The 20,711-nt window shown below is 43.0% G+C and overlaps 1 protein-coding gene across 1 annotated transcript in view; it reads right to left on the reverse strand.

The window, feature by feature from the left end:
• The window catches only part of PIP5K1A (phosphatidylinositol-4-phosphate 5-kinase type 1 alpha), a 55,063-nt gene that overhangs the window by 10,244 nt on the left and 24,108 nt on the right, over positions 1-20,711 (reverse strand). Inside the window, exons 5-14 of the mRNA XM_052637964.1 lie at positions 19,868-19,993; positions 19,310-19,427; positions 18,975-19,127; positions 16,599-16,898; positions 14,090-14,295; positions 12,731-12,814; positions 11,871-11,919; positions 11,583-11,667; positions 10,318-10,464; positions 9,990-10,119 (exon numbers count right to left, since the gene is read on the reverse strand). Of these exons, the coding sequence (XP_052493924.1) occupies positions 9,990-10,119; positions 10,318-10,464; positions 11,583-11,667; positions 11,871-11,919; positions 12,731-12,814; positions 14,090-14,295; positions 16,599-16,898; positions 18,975-19,127; positions 19,310-19,427; positions 19,868-19,993 (1,398 nt within the window). The remainder of the gene's footprint in view (positions 1-9,989; positions 10,120-10,317; positions 10,465-11,582; positions 11,668-11,870; positions 11,920-12,730; positions 12,815-14,089; positions 14,296-16,598; positions 16,899-18,974; positions 19,128-19,309; positions 19,428-19,867; positions 19,994-20,711) is intronic.

A 20,711-nucleotide genomic window follows, 5' to 3' on the forward strand; every position in this document is an offset into this window, starting at 1 on the left:
GGACTGCAAGGAGATCCAACCAGTCCATTCTGAAGGAGATCAGCCCTGGGATTTCTTTGGAAGGAATGATGCTAAAGCTGAAGCTCCAGTACTTTGGCCACCTCATGCGAAGAGTTGACTCATTGGAAAAGTCTCTGATGCTGGGAGGGATTGGGGGCAGGAGGAGAAGGGGACGACAGAGGATGAGATGGCTGGATGGCATCACGGACTCGATGGACGTGAGTCTGAGTGAACTCCGGAAATTGGTGATGGACAGGGAGGCCTGGCGTGCTGCGATTCATGGGGTCGCAGAGTCAGACATGACTGAGCGACTGAACTGAACTGAACTGAAGTGTGTTGTAGACATTACATAGATATTGATAAAGTTTTAATGGATATGTTCAAAAATTATTGGTGACCACTAAAGGTATAGGAGTAAAATCTCTGTATTACTAAGGAAAAAAAAAAATCTGTTACTATAATCATAGACAGGAAAAGGAAGAAAAATAAAGCATAGAAAAATCATTAGTGAAAAGTTCAAATATAAACAAAATATGAATGTAAGACATACCAAACTGACAAAAGGTAAAAAATAAAAGGAAAGGAAAAAACAACGTATCAGGCAATAGTAATAAAAGAAAGCATGTGTAGCTATATAAATATTGTACAAATAGAAACCAGGGTCTCCTGAATTGCAGATGGATTCTTTACCAGCTGAGCTACTTAGAAGTCCAGGTATATACCTATTGTACAAATAGAAATCAACACAAATCGGTGAAGTCAAATCCAAAGTATTTCATAAAAGATAAGATTCAACAACAAAAAATGTTCTGATTTAATCAGGATAATGCAACTCTAAAGACAATTTGAACATCGGGAATTATTATAAATTAGTGTTCTTCTAAAATGTATAAGTAGATAAACATTCAGCCCAAACTAAAGGAAGTGAATAGGAAGTGAATTAATACTGTCATCACTGTTTTGGGATTCATGATGTCTATACAGGGAGGTTGTCTGTCACCATCTCAGCTTTAGGCAGATACTTAACAGATTGTGACCAGTTTTTAATTACACTTTGAAAAGTCCTTGTAGATACTGCAAATACAAAATAAGGTGGTCATAAAAAAATGAGTTAGTAAATAGGTCCTATATGATGGATTTGATTCAACCTGGAGAATGCAGAATTTATACTCTCTTTATACAGATGTCCTGTTAGAACTATGTCAGAAGCTTTTCAATGAAGATATGTGAGTTGCAAGAATGATCATGAGATCATGAGAGGTGAAATCTGATAGGATCAGAGTTCAGTAAAACAAGAGCTCCAATATGAAAAAGAGCAAAAACAGTTCATTTACCTATGGGTCAGACACTATTCTAGGCACTTGGAAGGGAACAAAAAAAAAAGCCTGCCTTTGTGGAGCTTGCTTTCTATGGGGGAAGGCAGATAATAAGTCAGTGTTGAATAATGATGAAACTAGGGTGGATGTGTGTGTGTGTGTGTTTATATATGAACAGGATATTAGGGAAGACTTACAATTGAAAAGAGAGCTGAAGGACACCTGGGGAAGAGAGAAAGTGCAAATGCTCCAAGGCAAGAGTGTATTTAAGAACACGACGGCCAGTAGGGACTAGAGCAGAGGGAGAGAAGAGATGAGACCAGAAAGGCAAAGGGAGAAGAAAGGTCGGATTACGTATAGCAGTAAAGATTATTTAAAGGACTCTGAGATAGGAGCTGTAGGAAAGTTTCCGCAGAGGGTCTGTGTTCTAACAGATCACTCTGGTTTCTGCATTGAGAACAGACTATGGGGGAAAGAATAGGATACAGACCAGTTTGGAGACCGTTTCAATGATCAGGTATGATTGTGGCTTTCTGTAGGGTGGCAACAAGATGTGAAAATAATGACATATGGATGAATTTCGCATGTCATAAGATATACAACTTAGGGATTTCCCTGGCAGTCCAGTGGTTAAGACTCCATGCTCCCAATGCAAAGGTCATGGGTTCGATCCCTGGGTCAGGAAACTAAGATGTCACATGCTGCTTGGCCCACCCCCACCTCTCCGAAATTCTAAGATACAAAACTTTAAAAATTTGCCGATGGATTTGATGGAGGATGTAAGGAAAGGGGGTGTTAAGGGGTTATTAGAGTTGGTTCTAAGCAACTATTTCTGAAGATGGGCTAGGAGGGGCAGGAACCAGCAATTCAGTTTGGGACATATATTAGGTTTAAGATGCTTATTAGACACCTAAATGGAGATGTCAAGTACGTGGGTAGATATGAGTTTGCAGTTCAGAAAAAAAATCTGGGCTAGAGATAGAAATTTGGGTTTTTAGTTGATCATGAGGTGATGGGGGAGTTGGACAAATGATACAGGGCCTTTAGGACTTTGAGAGTGAAGGTGGACTAAAAGAAGGGGCCCTACGATGGAGCCCTGGACTTAATCATACATCTTGAGGCTAGAGAGAAAAGGAGGAACCAGAAAAGAGGATGGAGACGGAGCAGCACGGCAGCACCTTGGTAAGAACAACCAGGAGGAGGCACGTGGCATCCCAGAAGCTAAATGAAGAAAATATTTATTTCTAGGAGTGAGTAATAAACTGTCAGATGCTGCTGACCTGTCAAGTAAGATGAGGACTGATATATTTAGCAACATGAAGGTCATCAGTGACCTTAGAGTTCAAGACAGATTGGGGTCAAAAAGCTATTTGTAAAAATTCATTTCTAGGAGAAGTTTTCTAACTTTGATCACTGGATGTTATTAAGGAATTACTAATTTGTAAAGGCATGATAATATTGTTGTATTGTACCTTTAGCTCTTGACCTATATGTTCAAGTGTTTATGCATGGAACGATACGATGTTTGGGATTTTTTTTTATTGGGGTGTAGTTGCTTTTGTCTGGGATTTTAAAAAGTATTTATTTATTTCGCTGTGCCAGGTCTTAGTTGCAGCATGTGGGATCTAGTGCCCCGACCAGAAACTGAACCCAGGCCCCCTCCACTGAGCAGAGTCTTAGCGACTGGACCACCATGCAAGTCCAGGTGAATCCCTGTGCGGAACTTAACGTAAGCCTTTGGAGGTGCAGAGAGAAGGGAAGGGTGGGGTAGAAGGTATAGATGAAACAGATTGGCCTTATTTACAGACAAGCAGTGAAGCTGGGTGATGCATACATGTCAATTTACTATATTTTTAGCTTGAAATTTTCCATAATAAAAATTTTTTAAATTCTTTTTAAAAGAGAGGAAAAATTGGAAACAGCTGATGCATTTAATGAACTTTTAATGGGCCTCCTACATTGGGAGTGCAGAGTCTTAGCCACCGGACCACCAGGGAAGTCCCTTTGATGAACTTTTAAGAAATAATTTTACAAAAGATACTGATTTGTTTTTGTCTTTGAAAAGCTGAACAATGAACAGTTTAATCTGAAACCTACTTTAACTAGCAACTCTTTGTTTAAAGAATGAATGAGACTCCAACTGTGGTAAGTAACTTTTTTGACTAGCTGAGATTGACATGTTCAAGAGTAAAACATTAGACTAGGATTTCCAGGTTATATATCCTATAGTTTGATTTTCCTCATTTTTGGAATAGGCCCTACTTGCAAGTTGACTATAGATGGCAGGGTACAGCCGTAAGGTAGTAGCTGCTGCTCGCCACTAGAGGGGCCCTCTGACCATCAGAAGGTATCTAGCACACCCAGCAGTTGCCTGGCTAAGTTGAAGAGTGACAAGCTAAGAACAGCAGCAGGATCATTTTTCCCCTAAAATATGTTCAGACTTAATTCCTGTTTGGGAAAAAGTCTTCTTATCCAGTCTAAAGGAGGACTGAGCCTCTGACTTAAAATTCAAAACTTTGAGAATCCTCAATTCCTCCTTCATTCCAGTTAGTTGTTCTATTATAAAATTTATTACCATCTCAATTCTCTTCCTTCCTCTCCAGTTGGTATTGCCATCATCCTAAATGCACATTACTTCACACCTAAATTATCCATCTAACTTGTCAACTTTTTCTATCTGCTGTGATAGAACTGTCATCAGATTGGCTTTGGAATTCTTTTACATCTCACTTATGGACAGAAACATCCTACATTTCCCTCACTGACTGCAGCTTAAAATAAAAATCCCTCAGCTCAGCAGCCAGGGTTTCCAGTGCCTCCACCCATACTCATTCCCATATTCTCCCTCAGATCTCCCTCCACCGTTGCTTTCACCATGGTCTCTTCCTTGCTCTCTGCAACAGGCCACTCTGCTGGGAGTAGAGACAATGCTGCTGTCCTCGACTGCCAGGCGCTCGTGCCCGTTCTCATACTTCTAAGGCACTTGTGCTGAAGTGAAACTTTCCCCGTGAAACTTTCCCCAACACTTCAGGCCCACAATAACCTCTAATTTTCCTTCTTTAAAAAAAAATATATATATATTTTTTATTGCACTGGGTTTTCCCTGCTGTGCATGGGCTTTCTCTAGTTCTAGTGAGTGGGCACAGGCTTAGTTGCCCCTTGGCATGTGGAATCTTCACGGAGCAGGGGTCGAACTCACGTCCCTTGCTTTGGCCAGGGGCATTCTTAACCACTGGACCAGCAGGGAAGTCCACTTCTAATTTTCTTCCTTATTTTATGCTCTGTACCCCTCTTTCAGAAATCACATCTCAGGTACTCTTTCTGTGTGCATGTATGTTGTACTCTTCTGGACTCTGTAAACCCTATAAGATCAATTACTTTTAACCTTCAACTACCCAGTGCATTGACTGTCCTTACTCATTAGCTGCTGCATAACTGTAGAATGATCTTAACAAAGTAGGGAATAGTGGTGTGGAAGGAACACCATAAGCTCAACCTCACAGAGGTTAGAAAAACACATAGCTGAGGAAAGCAGTCTTTATGCTTTTCTAAGAAAACTTGGGGCCAAGTTGAGGGAAGGAAAGGGAGAGAAATCTCGGGCCAATAAATCTTAGCTTGCTTTTCCCACTGTCCCTCTCCTATCCTCCTAAAGCCAAGCAAAATTTTGAGCTTTGGATCCCCAAATCCCTAGGCAACAGACCGACATTAGTTCCTTTTCTAGCCATTCACAACTTTTCCTTGTCAAGTTTAAGTTGTTAAGATGGAGGAGGTGGCCAGAAGGTAATGAATGAAATCATTTCTCTCAGCCTGAGTTAGTCCAAATCTGGAGTGAGGAAAACTGGAAAGGATTCATTCATTCCAGGCAATATGAACAAAACAGCCTGGGGTAGAAGTGTGGAGCAGATGGTGTACGAAAAAGAATCAAGAGGAAGCAAGAAGTCTAAATAACTGACAAAAGTTTAATGCATTAAAACCAGATACTTATCGCTTTTATACTGTATTTGCCATTTCCGAACAATACAAAGTAGAGGCAAATAGTGACACTTCATAAAAATGTTGACTCCCCATCCCCGTCCTTAAGACCCAGCCTCCCTCAAATATTCCCTCCCACCCCTGACAGAACTCTGTCCTGAATAAAACACTTAAATACATCATAAATAGTAAATTATGAAAAAAAAATAGCAAGAATTGTTTCTTTCCTTCTTGTAAAAAAGAACATGGCAGCAAAGACAGGCAGCCAGAAGCTGGCTGGGGGTGTCTAATATAGACAGTTACTCGGGGTGTGGACCAAGCTACTATCAAGGCAGGGTGGGGTGGAGGAGGCAGTACAGGGATGAGCATCAGCCAGACTCACCAGGACCCCTTTCCCCTGACACAAGGAGGAGGGTCAGATGGTGAACCTGGGGAGAAGAGGGGTTACCCAGCCCCCATTTCCACGTTCTCTGCGTGAAGAGAGGCGGCAGGGCGTGGGGCACAGCACTGACTGCACTAAGGCAAGAATCTGCTGGCTCCCTATGCGTTTCAGAGAACATTCTCTAGCCTCACAGTTACCTGTTCAACAGACAGGTATCCCCGTCTCCTCCGCTCCACTAACAGCAGAACACTGTAGGAAAAGGTGGAAGAGCAAGGAAGACATCTCCTTTGGAGAAGAAATCTAAAATTCATTTGATAAGTCTTCATATTTAGAAAAACAAGCAGAATACATTTCAAATTGCAAAACAGTAATAACGATTATGGCCTGGCAGTGAGTAGGGTTCTGCCTAGGAAGGGTTCTGACCTGTGAGCCCCAAGACTGCACCACTGTTTAACAAAAGGGATAAAGACTACCCCGTGTCCCACTCTCTCCATTCCTTCAGCCTTAAGAAATTCATTAAGAGAGGAGGAGTTAAAGAGGAGCTGCTTAACATGGCAGTCACCACCTTCTGTTTCTCAAATACCAGGGCTCTTCTGAGGGAGCCCTATGAATAGGCATCTCTCCAATACTTCTGGAGTTTTGATCTGAAAACTGGTTTGAAATTGTGTGCTATTTTCCTTTTCCTTTTTAAGGAAACAAAAGGAGAGGGTTGGGAGGTTAAACATCCCCCCAAAAAATCTTTACGAAGATTACAGGCGTCTTCTTCCAGAGAACGAGTTAAGGTAGGGATAATGTACCAGCCAGTCTGTCCTGAGGAAATTAAAGAGTCCAGCTCCTGATGAAAGGTTGATGAGGGGGGAAGAAAATCGCCAAGTCCAGCAATCCCACTTCCAACAGGAAGAAGGGGGATCTGAAACCATTCAGTTCTGGAAGCCAAGGCTGGTGAGCTTAAAACTGGTTTCACCCAGCTTGGGAGTGGAGAGGATGCTGCTGTCCTCAACTGTCCCAGCACTAATGCCCATTCATAAGGAAGGGGAAGGAGAAAAGCTGCTTCTCCGGGGGGAGATGGAGAGCTCTCCTAGCTTCCACTGCACTCCTTTTTTGATGACCAAGAAAAAGAAAACTCAGCATTGCTGGGTCAAGGGCTGACATCTTGGGATCACAGAGGTGGTTGAGTCTCGCTCCAAGTCTTCTGAGGATTTTTGCTCACTGAAAAGGTAAAGGGTATAAAGTTAAGGACGTGGAGTATGAGATAAGGGGACAGCAAAGGAATTCAAGTTAATATCAACCTAGATGGCAGACCTAAAAAGTTTCCTGCTAGCCCAGTCTCAGCTTCCAAGTACACAGTACCAAAACAAAACAAAACAAAAAAAACAAAACTCCCCCCAACCCCGCAAAACCAAAAAATTTTAAAGTAAGATTTAGGGGAAGGGGGGTACCCAGTCCCCCTAACCCTGACAACTACTTCCTTGCTCTACTCCATCAGTGATGCTGTTTATACTCTTTCAAAGCAGCCACCTCCCCCACATCCCAGAAACTTACATGGATGAACTCTGACTCTGGAACTTCATGTTTTTCCAAGAGGGTTGAACTAACAGGAGTGGGAAAAAAAACCGGGCAGAAAGAAGAATTAGTAAATGAGAAAAAGAACTCTCAGGTCAAATCTCAGACTGCTCCTCTGTATTTCACTGGGAATAAACTTAGAATTCAGAAAGAAGGGACTAAGGAGTTACTAGATCTGGAAGCACATTCTTTTAATTAACAGTCTCTTGACTACCATAAAATACTTCCTTAACACCCTCCTCTACTACTGCTTTCAGCCCCCAGGTGTGGTAGGCACCCAACAATCACTGCTGCCTGACAGTCATGCCATGGTGTCATTTTCTCCTCCTGAGTGTGGGCTGAACTTGGTGACTCTCTTCTAGTGAAGAGAATGCACCACAGGTGATGGAAATCAATTCTGAGATTAGGCTATGTAGCTTCTTCCTCTTGGGCACATGCTCTCCAACTTGTTTGCTCTGAGGAAGTTGTTGCAATGCTGTGAGATGCATTATGGAGAGGACCATGTGAAAAGGAACTGAGGGAATACCACCAGCCAACAGCCAACGAGGAACCCTTAGCCCAAAAGCCTGCAAGAAACTGAATCCAGCCAACAACCACATAAGCTTGGAAGCAGATCCTCCCCTCTGGGCAAGCCTCCAGATGAGACCACACTGCTGGCTAATAGCTTGACTGTAATCTTCTGAGAGACTGAGCCAAGGGCACCTAGCTAAGTCATACCCAGACTCTTAAGCCACATAAAATCTGAGATAACAATATTTTTTGTTTTTAGCTGCTAAAATTTAGGGTAACTTATCTCACAACAGGTAATACAGGTTTTTGTACCTGGGAATGAAATGCTGCTGTAATAAAAATCTAAAATGTAGAAGTGGCTTTGGAAGAGAAAAATGGGCTTTGAGGATAGTTTCAGTGAAAGTTTTAAAAGTGTCCTGAAGAATTCTGGACTGTAAGGGGTTTGCCAGTAAGGGCTTAAAGGGAAGTGAGAGAAATCTTATTGGAAATTGAAGGAAAGGGGATCTTTGCAATGTAGTGGAACAAAGTGTAGTGACAGTGTCATCTATACTTATGTGGGAAGTAGAATACATGCCTAATGAACTGGGTGAGCTAGCTAAGGAGATCTCTAAACTAAGTGCTGAAGGTGCCACCTGGTTTCTTCTTAATGCTTACAGTAAAATATGAGAGGAGAAAATAAATGACGGGAAGGACTAGGAGACAAAAAGCAGCCAAGGCTGGAAGGTTTTGAAAATTCTGAGCCTCTCTAGATAGCAAATGATGCTAAAATTAAGAAATGGATAGAATCTAAGGCCCTGCCAGGAGAATGTGGTCTACAGATGAAGCCATGGGTATGACTATAAAACAAACATCTGTCAAGAACTCACAGTACTATTCAGTCACACGAAACGACATTCAAAAGATTAAGGGTATGTCTCTCAGATCCTCTCAACTTGAACAGGATCTCTAAGAAGCACAGAACTTATCAAGAAGGTATCTGTGGGTATGGGTTTGGCCTAACAGTAAATCCCAATTAGATTCATAGGAACCCCACAAAATCTGAGGGCACTGTAGCAACAGAAACACTGTCCTGCTTGGACTAAAAAAGACAGAAATAGTACACAACAAAGAAACCACTGGATCCTCAAAATTCTGGCAAGTAGGCTGAGAAAATGACTCAGCTGCAAGCACATTCTAGTTTTCATAAAGACTCAAAAGGCAAAACCAAGAGTCCAAAGGTAAAGCCAAAAATCATGAATTATTCTCATGCTTTGAGACATGATAAAAGAAAACTCCAGCATTTGCTGGATTTTAGGCTCCTCTGTGCCTCCCGTTCTCCCTTTTTCGTGCAGGAATGTGTAATGAGGTTATCTCTTGTTTGTCTCATCATGGTATGCTGGTGTGTGGGGAGAAGATAGCCTGTCTCTTTTATTAGTTTCACAGGTCTAAAGTGATCCCTACTTCCTGATACATGCTTAGGTACATCCACTCTCACTTGCCTATGCTAAGTGAAGCAGGCTGCCATATTCTGAGTTATCCTCTGGAGAGGCTCAGGTGGCCGAGAACTTAGGGAGGCCCCCAGAAAACAGCCAGCAAGGAACTAAGGCCCTCAGTCCAGCAACTCACCAGAAACTAAATCCTGTCAAAGAGCACATAAATGTGAAGTGAAGCCTCTCAGTTGGGCCTTAAGATGAGCCTAGCCCCGGCCAACGTATGACTATCATGTCATGAAAACCCTTGAGCCAAGAACCCAGTTACACTGCACCTGGATTTCTGACTCACAGAAACCTTGATATACGTTTGTTGTTTTAAGTCACTAAGTTTTGGGGTAATACATTATGATGCAATAGATGATCAACACACCAAAAACAAAACTAACTCACAATCCACATAATGGATCCTTTTGAAAGGCTGACTATTCACTGCCTTCAGTGCCTAGGAATCCTCCCAGCCTTAAATCCTAAGCTACGAATTCTCACTTAAGTCATCAGGAAATGAAGCATTGAGTAAGATATTCTGATTGAGTACCAGAAGTTTGTACATAAGGGTTTCCCACCACCCCCTAAAAAAACAGAGATGTTGATAAACTTTTCCAAATCACTAAAGATGAGCTCTTAGGAAGACGAACGTGCAAAAATATAGTGAAGAACAAAAGACAATAAAATCTGGGGAAGAAAAAAAAACAAACCAACAGAATTACGGAAGTTCTCAAAGACCTGAAGAGAGAGATGAGAAGATTACATGGAGAAAGAGGCCAAGGAACCAACCTTGTAGTTAGCGTTTGCAAAGTCTCTCCCACTACAGGTGAGAAATAGGGGTCAGGAATAGTCGAGACCTCACTGATTTTCTCCAAAGGTGGAGTCTGAGGTAAAACATCAGGACGACCCAAGTGGACGCCTGGAAAAAAGAAAGAGGAAGAAAATCAATACATCAAAAAGAAGAGAAAACTGGGTGGGGGAAATAAAGGAAAAAATATGTAGCAAGTTGGCTTTTCGTGAACAGGAATGGGGACAGAGGTCCTAAGCAGAAAGAGATGAGGGCCCAGAAGGGAGGGAGGGAGCACCCACACACAGGGACTCCAACCCGGGCGCTGACCTGGCTCCACTTCCGCCTTTGTTGTCACTTGTGCCTTGTGCTCCCCAGAGACCGGTGGCTGGAAACTTACGCAGGAGTTGCCGCTGGGGCCTGCTCGCCGAGAGAAAGATGAGCCAGACCGAAACTTTTTGGAAGGAGAGGACTTCACTTCAAAAGGGAAAGAGAAAGCCTACTTAGCACCTACCTCAGAAACAGTCACCAAGACATAAATACAACTTGCTAGTGTCCCCAACAAAAACCCAAGGTTGTCCTTCTGCAAAGCAGGAAAAATGGTTAATGTCAACAAAGATGGGCTCTATGAACTGCTTATTAGAGGAGGGGCATCTCAGTTCATGTCACTTTGGAAAAGAAAGCAGAGAACCCAGAGGAAAGGGGATGCGTACTTCTCCCCTCCTACAACCTTGATGACTTTGCTTCCACCGGATGACATGTCTCCTAATCCTTTTTAATAGGAGCCTTCAGTCAAACCAGACACTCTGTTATCTTTGTAGAACTTGACACACACAGCACCATGACGATACTTTACACTTGTTTATATGTCACTTTAAAAAGACTCTGAAAAGACTGTTCTATGTTTGTTAAGACTGGCACGCATAGGTCCTCTTTGCCTCACTGAGGGACCACTAATGGCTATCATGAGGAGATGGAGATAGGAAGGAGCTGGAATCTGCCAGTGGCAGTAGCATGGAAGGTTTGGAAAGAAGAACACTGGCACTCCCCAACTCCCTCCCCTAGGCTGAGACTCTAGCAAAAAGGTAAAACCCACAAATGAAATAAGATAAGAGGAAACTGAGGGGGCAAATCAGAAGTGAGACAGACAGAAAGAGGAGAGCCTCTAGCTGACTAATACCTGCTAAGCAGACATGAGTAAATGCTTCTCCAACCTTCTGATCCTAATCTGAGAACTCCATGGCCTTGGGGACACAGTAATATTCTTGCCTATCTCTGTTCACAGAAGTCTGGCTTTGCCTACCTCAGCCTGTGGCACGGATCCTACACCCACAATTAAGTATTTTTACAATCCCACTAGTTTCTCAGAAATGCCCCTCACCTCCACGACACATGTAGGGATTGCCAGGGGGGAAAGTAGCAACTTGGTAATGACTAGGGCAGAGTGACTGACATAAGGATGGGCAGCAGCTCTCAGGGGATGTGGGTAGAGGAAGAGAAGTCTCTGGCTTTGGCAGCTCCGTGACAGGGGAGTCCTGCCCCCACCTCCTGAAGTAAGAGAGCCACTGGAGGGTCATCTGGCAGAAGCCACTTACAGGGGATCTTCTTAAAAACTGTAGTGCACATGAAACGCTGGAACCGTTCAGCGTAGAAGCTGGGGCGATGCACTGATACGGTGTCCTGCAGAGGAAACAAGACGGCTGGAGTTAGAGAAGGGGAGGCCCAGCAAGAGAATCTCTAGTCCAAGGGCCATTTTTCCCCTAGGCTGAGACCCGAGCAAAAAGGTAAAACTCACAAATGAAATAAGATAAGAGGAAACTGAGGGGGCAAATCAGAAGTGAGAGAGACAGAAAGAGGAGAGCCTCAAGTTGACTGCTACTCACCCCATCATGTACCAGAGCTTTCCAAGAATGCTCCAACTTCTTAATAAACCTGTCCAGAAAAATGTATACATCATGAATTCACATTAAATGAATGACCTTATAGATTGTATTTTACAGACTTGAGCAATCATAGTAGAAAAACTTGAAAAGACAGAAGCCAGGAAAGCACTCCCACTATTATGCTACAGTTTTCAAAGAACAGACAGGGTAGTGCTTATTCAGCATGGAGATCAAAGACGTTTTTAAGAGTAAGTCAACAATCCTCTCACTGGAAAAGGATATTTAATACATCCTGGCAAGTCAGGGACAAGAATATTTATTGTAAAAGGGGAACTGTAGAGACAGACAGGCAAGCCTGGAGGGAGGTCAAATATTGTCCAGTCCTCACTAGCGTCTGAAATTTTACAGGAGGAAAACTGGGGCCTAACATTTCCAGCTCTTCTCTCACTACCATCCACTGCTTTGGTCCCACAGGCTAATACTTTTCACAGAACAGTGATCCCTTTGTTTTTCTTCCATGGAAAAGAGGAATGTGTTTCCAATTGTATCCCAACATGGAGTATGACTCATCTCACAGGTTTTCCACAAAGAGCCAGCAGGATGGCGTATTCCACCCTGCTGCTTCTGAGGACTGACTCAGCTTTCCACAAGGGTGTATCCTATGTTTGCGAGATGGTAGGTAAGGAAGTCAAGAGACAGGCATAACCAAGGAAATAAATCACCATTTGAAACTCAGTGAGGCAAGCAGCCAGACTGCAACTTATTGTTCTCGCTTCAGAAGAATTTGGTGACAAACCCATCTAAAAGAGCAAGGTGAGTAAGTCTACATCCACTCTGAGCCTGGGATTGATGTTTCTCACCTGTAAGACTGTAGAATGTCAATGATCCCGATATAAAGCAGCAGCCTTTCCCCTTTACTATTCCGGGCCGGGATGCCACCCATACTGGGGAAGACAAGAGGGAAAGAGTAACAATATCTTCTGGCTAGCAGGCAGGAGCTTCTGCTAAATTCAAACCCAATCAAGAGCTATAACTGAGACCTAAACACAACTGTCCCATTTCGCATCAACGGGACAAGTGAGCGCCTTCACCCAACCCCAACCACTTTGGAGTATATATGTAATATACAACTTCTTGCTCTCCAAATTTCACTTGCCTGCCTCTCCCACCCCAATTTCACCAATAAGAATCTAAAATTCACCTCCTACTCAGCAATTTTAGGACTACTCTCCCAATTAACTCTAAACTTTCTTAGTACTCTCTCTTTTTTGCCCTGCCATGTGTCTTGTGGGATTTTAGTTCCCTGATCAGAAATCAAATCCAGGCCCTCAACAGTGAGAGCAGAGGCCTAACCACTGGACCGCCAGCAAATTCCTCCCTAGTACTTTAATTTATGCCCACTAAGACACTCTTCTTGAGAATCATGATAAAGAATACTTTAAATGAAACCACCCAAAAGACATGTGATACTTCAGTAACTACACTTCTTTGGCCCACGAATGTAACAAAGATGCCTTCCATAAAAAATTGAAAGTCGCTTAGTCCTGTCTGACTCTGTGACCCCACGAACTGCAGCCTACCAGGCTTCTCTCTCCATGGAATTCTCAAGGCCAGAATACTGGAGTGGGTAGCCTTTCCCTTCTCTAGGCGATCTTCCCAATCCAGGGATCGAAACCAGATTTCCCACATTGCAGGCGGATTCTTTACCAACTGAGCCACTAGGGAAGCCCCAGAATACTGGAGTGGGTAGCCTACCCCTCTCCAGGGGGTCTTCCCAACCCAGGAATCAAACCGGGGCCGCCTGCATTGTAGGCAGATTCTTCACCAGCTGAGCTAGTTCTTGAGAATCATGATGAAGAATACTTTACAATGAAACCACCTGAAAGACATCTGATACTTCAGTACTACTACTTTGATCCATGAATGCAACAAAGACACCTTCCATAAAAAAAAGTCTGTAAGAAATTGTTTTTGATGAAGTTCTTACAGTTTGCAGGTATGTATCTAAGACTCTGAGCTCCTTTCAAGTTTACAAACCCCAAATTTAAGAATCTTCCTTTCCTTCTACATTCTTAGGGACGCTCACTCTATAGTTCTGCAAGTATTAATGTTGACCTCACTGCTGAATAAAGGCCACTCCTTCCAGAAGCTGTGTACCCCTCTCCAGAAAAAAATGCTTTGAGCCTACACACTCCTTCCTGGTGCCCGAGTCCACTCACTGGTCATCGGTCTCCACGGTGCCACCTCGTCGAGCCTCGCCCTGGATAGATTCCATGGCTGTGGAATAGAGCGCCTTTTGGGGGGCTGGTCTGCGAGTGTCAGCTGAATACTGTGTTTCGCTGCCTAAAGGCTCTCGTTGTGCATGATCTATGTTATGGATTGACACCAGGAGGCTATAGTCCATTATCTTGAAGCTCTGCAGCACCTAATGGAAGGAAAAATCGTGATCTGAGCCTTGGGAGGTAGGATCTTTTTTCAGGATCTTACAGCTTTCCTGGTCTAACTACTGGAGTCACCCTCCAGAGCTAAGCACAGGATTATCCTTTGCTCCTCCCACTCCTTGGAAGAACAGTACATTGACCTTCTCTGCTCTCCCATCACTGATACTCCTTCAGCTTTCCTTCACCAGAGTAAATACAAATTAGACCACAGCCTAGCCCAGAAGACCTTCTTTGTTTGTTCTTTCCTTGTGTCTCTTCATGAAAAGAACATTATATACTCAATGAAAGAAGAAATATGTATCTGAGCTCAAAAAAAATCCACAGGAGGATCAGGTAGAAGCATACTCTGTGACAGTGCAGATCTGTGGCAGGACCTTATATGGCCAGCTTCAACTCGGTTTAATATCTGCTGAAGCCTCAACATCTGTAGGTAGGCTCTGTGCCTGCTTCTGTGGATACAGACACTTAAGAGACCATCTGTCCTCATGGATATCATAATTTAGTAAGGGAAATAAACATGAATACAATACAGTCTAGTATGTGTAATAATGGAAGTGCACACATGGTTGAGGAATACTATAGAGGAGGTCAGGAGGTATATAAACAGGTTTATGAGGGATACATTAGAAAGAAAATAAGTGCATGTAAACAAAGGAAGGAAAGAATAATGCAATAATGCCAAGGCCTGGAGGCATGAAACAGCAGGCCACGAGCAGATGGCTATCATCTGGTGGTGGTGTTTAGTCAACAAGTCATGTCCGACTCTGTGACCCCATGGACTGCCAGGCTTCCCTGTCCTTAATTATCTCCTGGAATTTGCTCAAATTCACATTCATTGAGTCTGGTGAGGCAAAGTGTAGGTGTCTGGCATATAAGAGAGGATGGGAGGGGCAGGACAATGCCAGGCCTGATGAGCCATATTAAGAAGTGTGGACTGTCTCTCCAGTTCTCAACCTGGTATACTTCCACCAGTTCCAGTAGCTCACTTTGATGGTACAGCTCACCCCAGGCTGTTTTGATAGGTGGGTAAAGGATAAAGAGAATACAGGACTGATTCTTATGTGTAATTTATAAAACCTCTCTGCTCCACTAAGTCTCCAGTCCTCACAACCAAGAAAGTCAAACTAAAATGGGCACTATCCTGGAGGAAGAGGCAGAGTAAGCGGAGGAAAGCAAGGACGATAACACTATGGACTGAGCAGGTGACGATCCTGCAGAAGCAGCTTGCAAAAAAAAAAAAGATGTGGAAAACAAGAGAAAGATGTCACAAAACCCAAAAGACGTTAAGAAAGTGAAAACAATCAACTGTCGAACACCGCAGAAAACTCAAGGAAGGACTAAGAAGTACTCTACTTAGCGTCCAAGTGGTCACTGGAGACGGCAAGTCAACTGGAAGCAGTGCGAGCAAAAGCCAGGACATAGAGGCAGGAAGGCAGGCAAGAGACGAGAAAGGCAAAGGAGAAAGGAAGGCTTCATTACATGAAGACACTGAAAAAAACTCTCCTAAACTTTAAGTTGATGATGGGGGCAGGACGAAGGGATGCTACAGAAGTTGAGGTAGCTTGTTGAGAAACAAGGCTAGGGGGATGGGAGTTACAAAATTGTTTGAAGAGAGTACCAATCACTTGGCATCTCTGAGAGAAACAGGAAATGCATTAATAAGCAATAATACTGATGGCCCAAGTGGAACTGGATATCATAAATCTATAGAGGCACTTCCCTGATGGTCCAGCGGCTGCCACTCCATGCTCCCAATGCAGGGGGCTTGGGTCTGATCCCTGGGCAGGGAAGGAGATCCACATGCCACAATTAAAGACCTTGCATGCAACAAAGATCGAAGATCTAGCATGCTGTAACTAAGACCTGGTACAGCCAAACATATAATTTTTTTAATGGTATTAAAGAATCTGTAGAGATGCCAGTATACATAGCTGTGTGATTTTTTTCTAGCAGCACTCAGCTTCCAAGGTATAAATTTGAACTGGCAGGCAGGATCAAAATGTGAGCAGTGATGGTATTGGTATGGAAACAAGGAGAATGTATGATTATGAGGCCCAGGACAGGTAGAGAGAAAAAAACAGACAGGGAGGGGAGTTAGACTAACAGAGAGAAAGTAAAGACATAAAGGCATAAATGATCTAATGTAAAAGATACTGTAAATGAAGTCTGACACATACTTTATATATAGAGTCCCATCTCTTACAGATTAAATGCCTTAGAACCACCAAACTGTTTTAGTCACTGAGATTTCTGGTGCCTGAGAGAGAAGGAAATAGGACAAACTCACCAAACAGTCACGCTGCAGGGTCTTGCATAGAGCATTGTACATATCAGCATCCAAAAAGAGACCATCAGGGATGTCTTGTAAGAAGTCCAGATCTTTAAGGGTAGGGAGAGGTTTCTCTCGCTCTTTTTGGGACGCTCGCCTTTTATATGTTGAGCCCTTGAGGTCATACTTGATATGCATCTTGACTGACCGTGGTAAGAGATTGTTCATCACGACAATTCGAATATTCTTACCACCTGCCTGCACACAGTACAGTCCATAGAACTTAGGCAGTAAAGTCCGAGGGTTCTGGTTGAGGTTCTGAGGGCAAGAAAGTAAAAAAGAAGTAGAAGAGCAAGTCAGCTGATTTTCAATGAAACTCAAGGACAAAACCTGCTACCCACTTTCCTCTGCTCATGGGATTTCAGATACAATCTGCCTGCCCAGAAGCCCATATTGTAATTGTTTTAAAATTTCCCAATGTATCTATCTTAATAATGGGATCACTACCAAGCCAAGCAGCAGATCCTCCAATATACTAAGCAGTCAGGATACTACAAATATGATGAATATATTCCTTTAGAGAGGTTTAACGGAAGACAGCACTGAAAAAGTCTTAACCCTTAGCCTTCTTTACAGTGTATTTTTGTTGAGTATGATGGGAGGCAAAGGAGAGTTCCCTAACTTCTCCAGCACCTCCAAGAGGTATCAGTAAGAATGAATATAGTACTATCAAGAGAAGTAACCAACCTCATTCCCTGATTTAGGAGCTGGACTAAGAATGGAAAGCAAAATCATCATTGAATAAAAACAAAAATAAAACAAATGGGATCTAATTAAACTTAGAAGCTTTTGCACAGCAAAGGAAAACATCAACAAAATAAAAGGAAATCCCAGAATGGGAGAAAATATTTGCAAATGAAGCAACCAACAAGCAATTAACCTCCGAAATGTACAAACAGCTCAAGCAGGTCAATAACAACAACAACAAAATACAACCCAATCAAAAAATGGGTGGAAGACCTAAACAGACATTTCTCCAAAGAAGACAGATGGCCAAGAGGCACATGAAAAGATGCTCAACATCACTAATTATTAGAGAAATGCAAATCAAAAAAACTACAGTGACGTATCACCTCACACAGTTCAAAATGGCCATCATCAAAAAATCTACAAATAGTGACAGAGAGGGTGTGCAGAAAAAGGAACCTTCCTACATTGTTGGTGGGACTGTAAACTGGTACAGCTACTAATGGAGTATAGTATGGAGGTTCCTTAAAAAACCAGAGTTACCATATAATCCAGCCGTTATCAATCCTGGGCATATATCCAGAGAAAATCATAATTTGAAAGGATACACATACCCCAGTGTTCACTGCAGCACTATTTACAATAGCCGTGACATGGAAGCAACTTGTATGTCCACCGACAGGAATGGGTGAAGATGCAGCACATATGTGCAACGGGCTGTTCTGTGTGCGCGCTCAGCGGTGTCCAACTCTTTGCAACCCCATGGACTATAGCCTGCCAGGCTCCTCTGTCCACAGAATTTTCCAGGCAAGAATACTGCAGTGGGATGCCATTTCCTACTCCAGGGGGTCTTCCCAACCCAGGGATCAAACCCACATCTCCTGCATCTCCTGCATCGGCAGGAGGATTCTTTTACCACCTGCGCCACCTGGGAAGCCCCACAATGAACAATTACTCAGCCATTAAAAAAAAAAAAGAATGAAATAATGCCATTTGCAGTGACACAGATGGACCTAGACTGTCATACTGAGTGAAGTCAGTCAGAGAAAGACTAATATATAACACTTTTAAGTGGAATATAAAGAAATGGTAAAAATGAACATGTTTCAAAACAGAAGTTGAGTCATCAATGCAGAAAACAAACTTGTGGTTACCAGAGGGAAAGGGAAGGGCATAAATTGGGAGACTGAAATTGGCATATACACACTACTGTAAATAGAATAGATAATTAATAAGAACATACTGAATAGAACAGGGAACTCTGCTCAATACCCTGTAATGACCTATACATGGGAATAGAACCAAAAAAAAAGTAGACATTATGTGTACGTATAACTGACTCACTTTGCTGTACGTCAAAAACTAACACAACATTGTAAATCAACTATACTCCAAATAAATATACAAAATCACTGAATTTTGTCTTTGGGTAGGAAGATCTAAGCTAGGTTATACTTAAAATAGGACAGATAAACAAAACCCCCTTCAGCCAGAGAGAGACAAAAGAGATGGGACCAAAAGCACAAAGATGAACTACATCCCTAAGACAGAAGCGTTAACATTGCTGTCCCCCTGATGTCAGCCTGCCCAGCCTTGTCCAGGAGTGGAGTGGGCAGCTCGAGCAGTTGGTGCTCCTTGTCCTCTCACCATGTAGTATCCTGGAAGCAGCTTCTGTAGAAACTCTGCCTCTTTGTGCTGGACTGTTTTTATGATGAATTCGTCATCGCTGGACACGTAGAAGAGGGAACCACTAGCCCCAGAGTTGCAGAGTTCAATCAGCGGTTCATTGCAGAGGGAGTACTAGGGCCCAAAGAAAAGAGAGCAACAGGTTCAGAGATACCAGGGCTTCCCCTATCAGAAATCAACTACAGGTACAATTCTATTCTAAAATAAAAAAATAAGAGCAAGAATGTGAAGAGGTCTTCCTTTGGAAGTACTCCTCTGATACTGGAGTCCCAGAGTCCTGAGGTCCGGAAGCTTACCAAATAATCATCGGGCCGGATACCAAATAACTCCCGAAAGTATCGGAAGGCAACAGGTGCGTAGGTCTTGAATCGAAAGTCATTGTAGTGATGAGCAGGGGTCAGGTTGCTCCCTTCACTGTGGTGTTAAAAAGAAGAAGTCATAACTTACCAGTCCCTGTAATTTAGGGAGTCCACAACCCTGGGAAGACACATAGTCACCCAGAGGCAAGTCAATACATCCCTCCTGAGAGAACCAAAGGGACTGGATGAGTCAGTTACGTAATGGGACACAGGTGCAACACAGGGATTAAGACATGAAGCAGGGGATCATATGCCCCCTGTCCAATGCCCTGAAGGGCTTCTCAGGGCTCAGGCCACAGGCCAGAGGCTCACAGAGGCATCCAAAGGATAGCATTTGCTGTCTAAATTCTCCAGTCCCACGTCACACTGATTAATATCAGGCTAAGGATTGGATGCATGCCTAAATTAGGTATGGATTTCTAAAATGTCCTAATGTTGATATAAAAAAGTCACATTTCCCAGGACATTCTTCTGAACATTAAGTAACCACTGTACCTCGGGAAGAAGATACTCTCCACCACGTAGAAGTCTTGCATGAGGACATCTCGCTCTGGTTTGGTACTCAGGCTTCCTACAGTGTGAGTAATGCCTAACTGGATGGCACCTTTTAAGGCTGATGAGGTTGTCTGAAACAAAAGGAAAGTTTCTAATATTAAATCTGATTACAGCAATAAAAACTCAGGAGAGAAGAACCAGAAGAAACAATGGAAAGCAAATGCCCTTCCAGTGGTTCATTCTAAACTGGGGCAATCCAATTTCCCCATCTTCATGGCTCCACATGGCAGTGAAGCCTGAAAAGACTGGAGAGGCATGACGATACAGAGTAGCAAAGGTGTGACTACGGGAGCCAGCCTTCACTAGGCAAAGTGTTCCTCCAACCACATCCACATCTGGAAGATACACTGAAATGAGAGAACAGTCTCAGGTCTCACTCCAAAGATTCCTGCCCCCAGAGCATACAAAGTCCTCCAAATATTTTATTCATCAGATATAGAATGTTAACTAAAATTAAATGATATTCTGACTGACTGAAGCTCAGTCCTCTAAGACCAGGCCTGAGTGATGTCCCAAGGCCAACAGAGTGGCAAAAAAAAGGCTACTAAAAAGCCTGAAAGATTACAATTATTTCTGAGAGAAGTATTTAGCTTTACTAAATACTCATGTGTGTGCTTACTCCCTCATTTGTGTCCGACTCTTCGTGACCCCATGTACTGTAGCCCTCCAGGCTCCTATATCCATGGGGATTCTCCAGGCAAGAATAATGGAGTATGCTGCCATACCCTCCTCCAGGGGATCTTCCCAACCCAGGGACTGAACCCAGGTCTCCTGCATTGCAGCT

The sequence above is a fragment of the Budorcas taxicolor genome, chromosome 3 (assembly GCF_023091745.1).
Source record: "Budorcas taxicolor isolate Tak-1 chromosome 3, Takin1.1, whole genome shotgun sequence".
NCBI lineage: Eukaryota > Metazoa > Chordata > Mammalia > Artiodactyla > Bovidae > Budorcas > Budorcas taxicolor.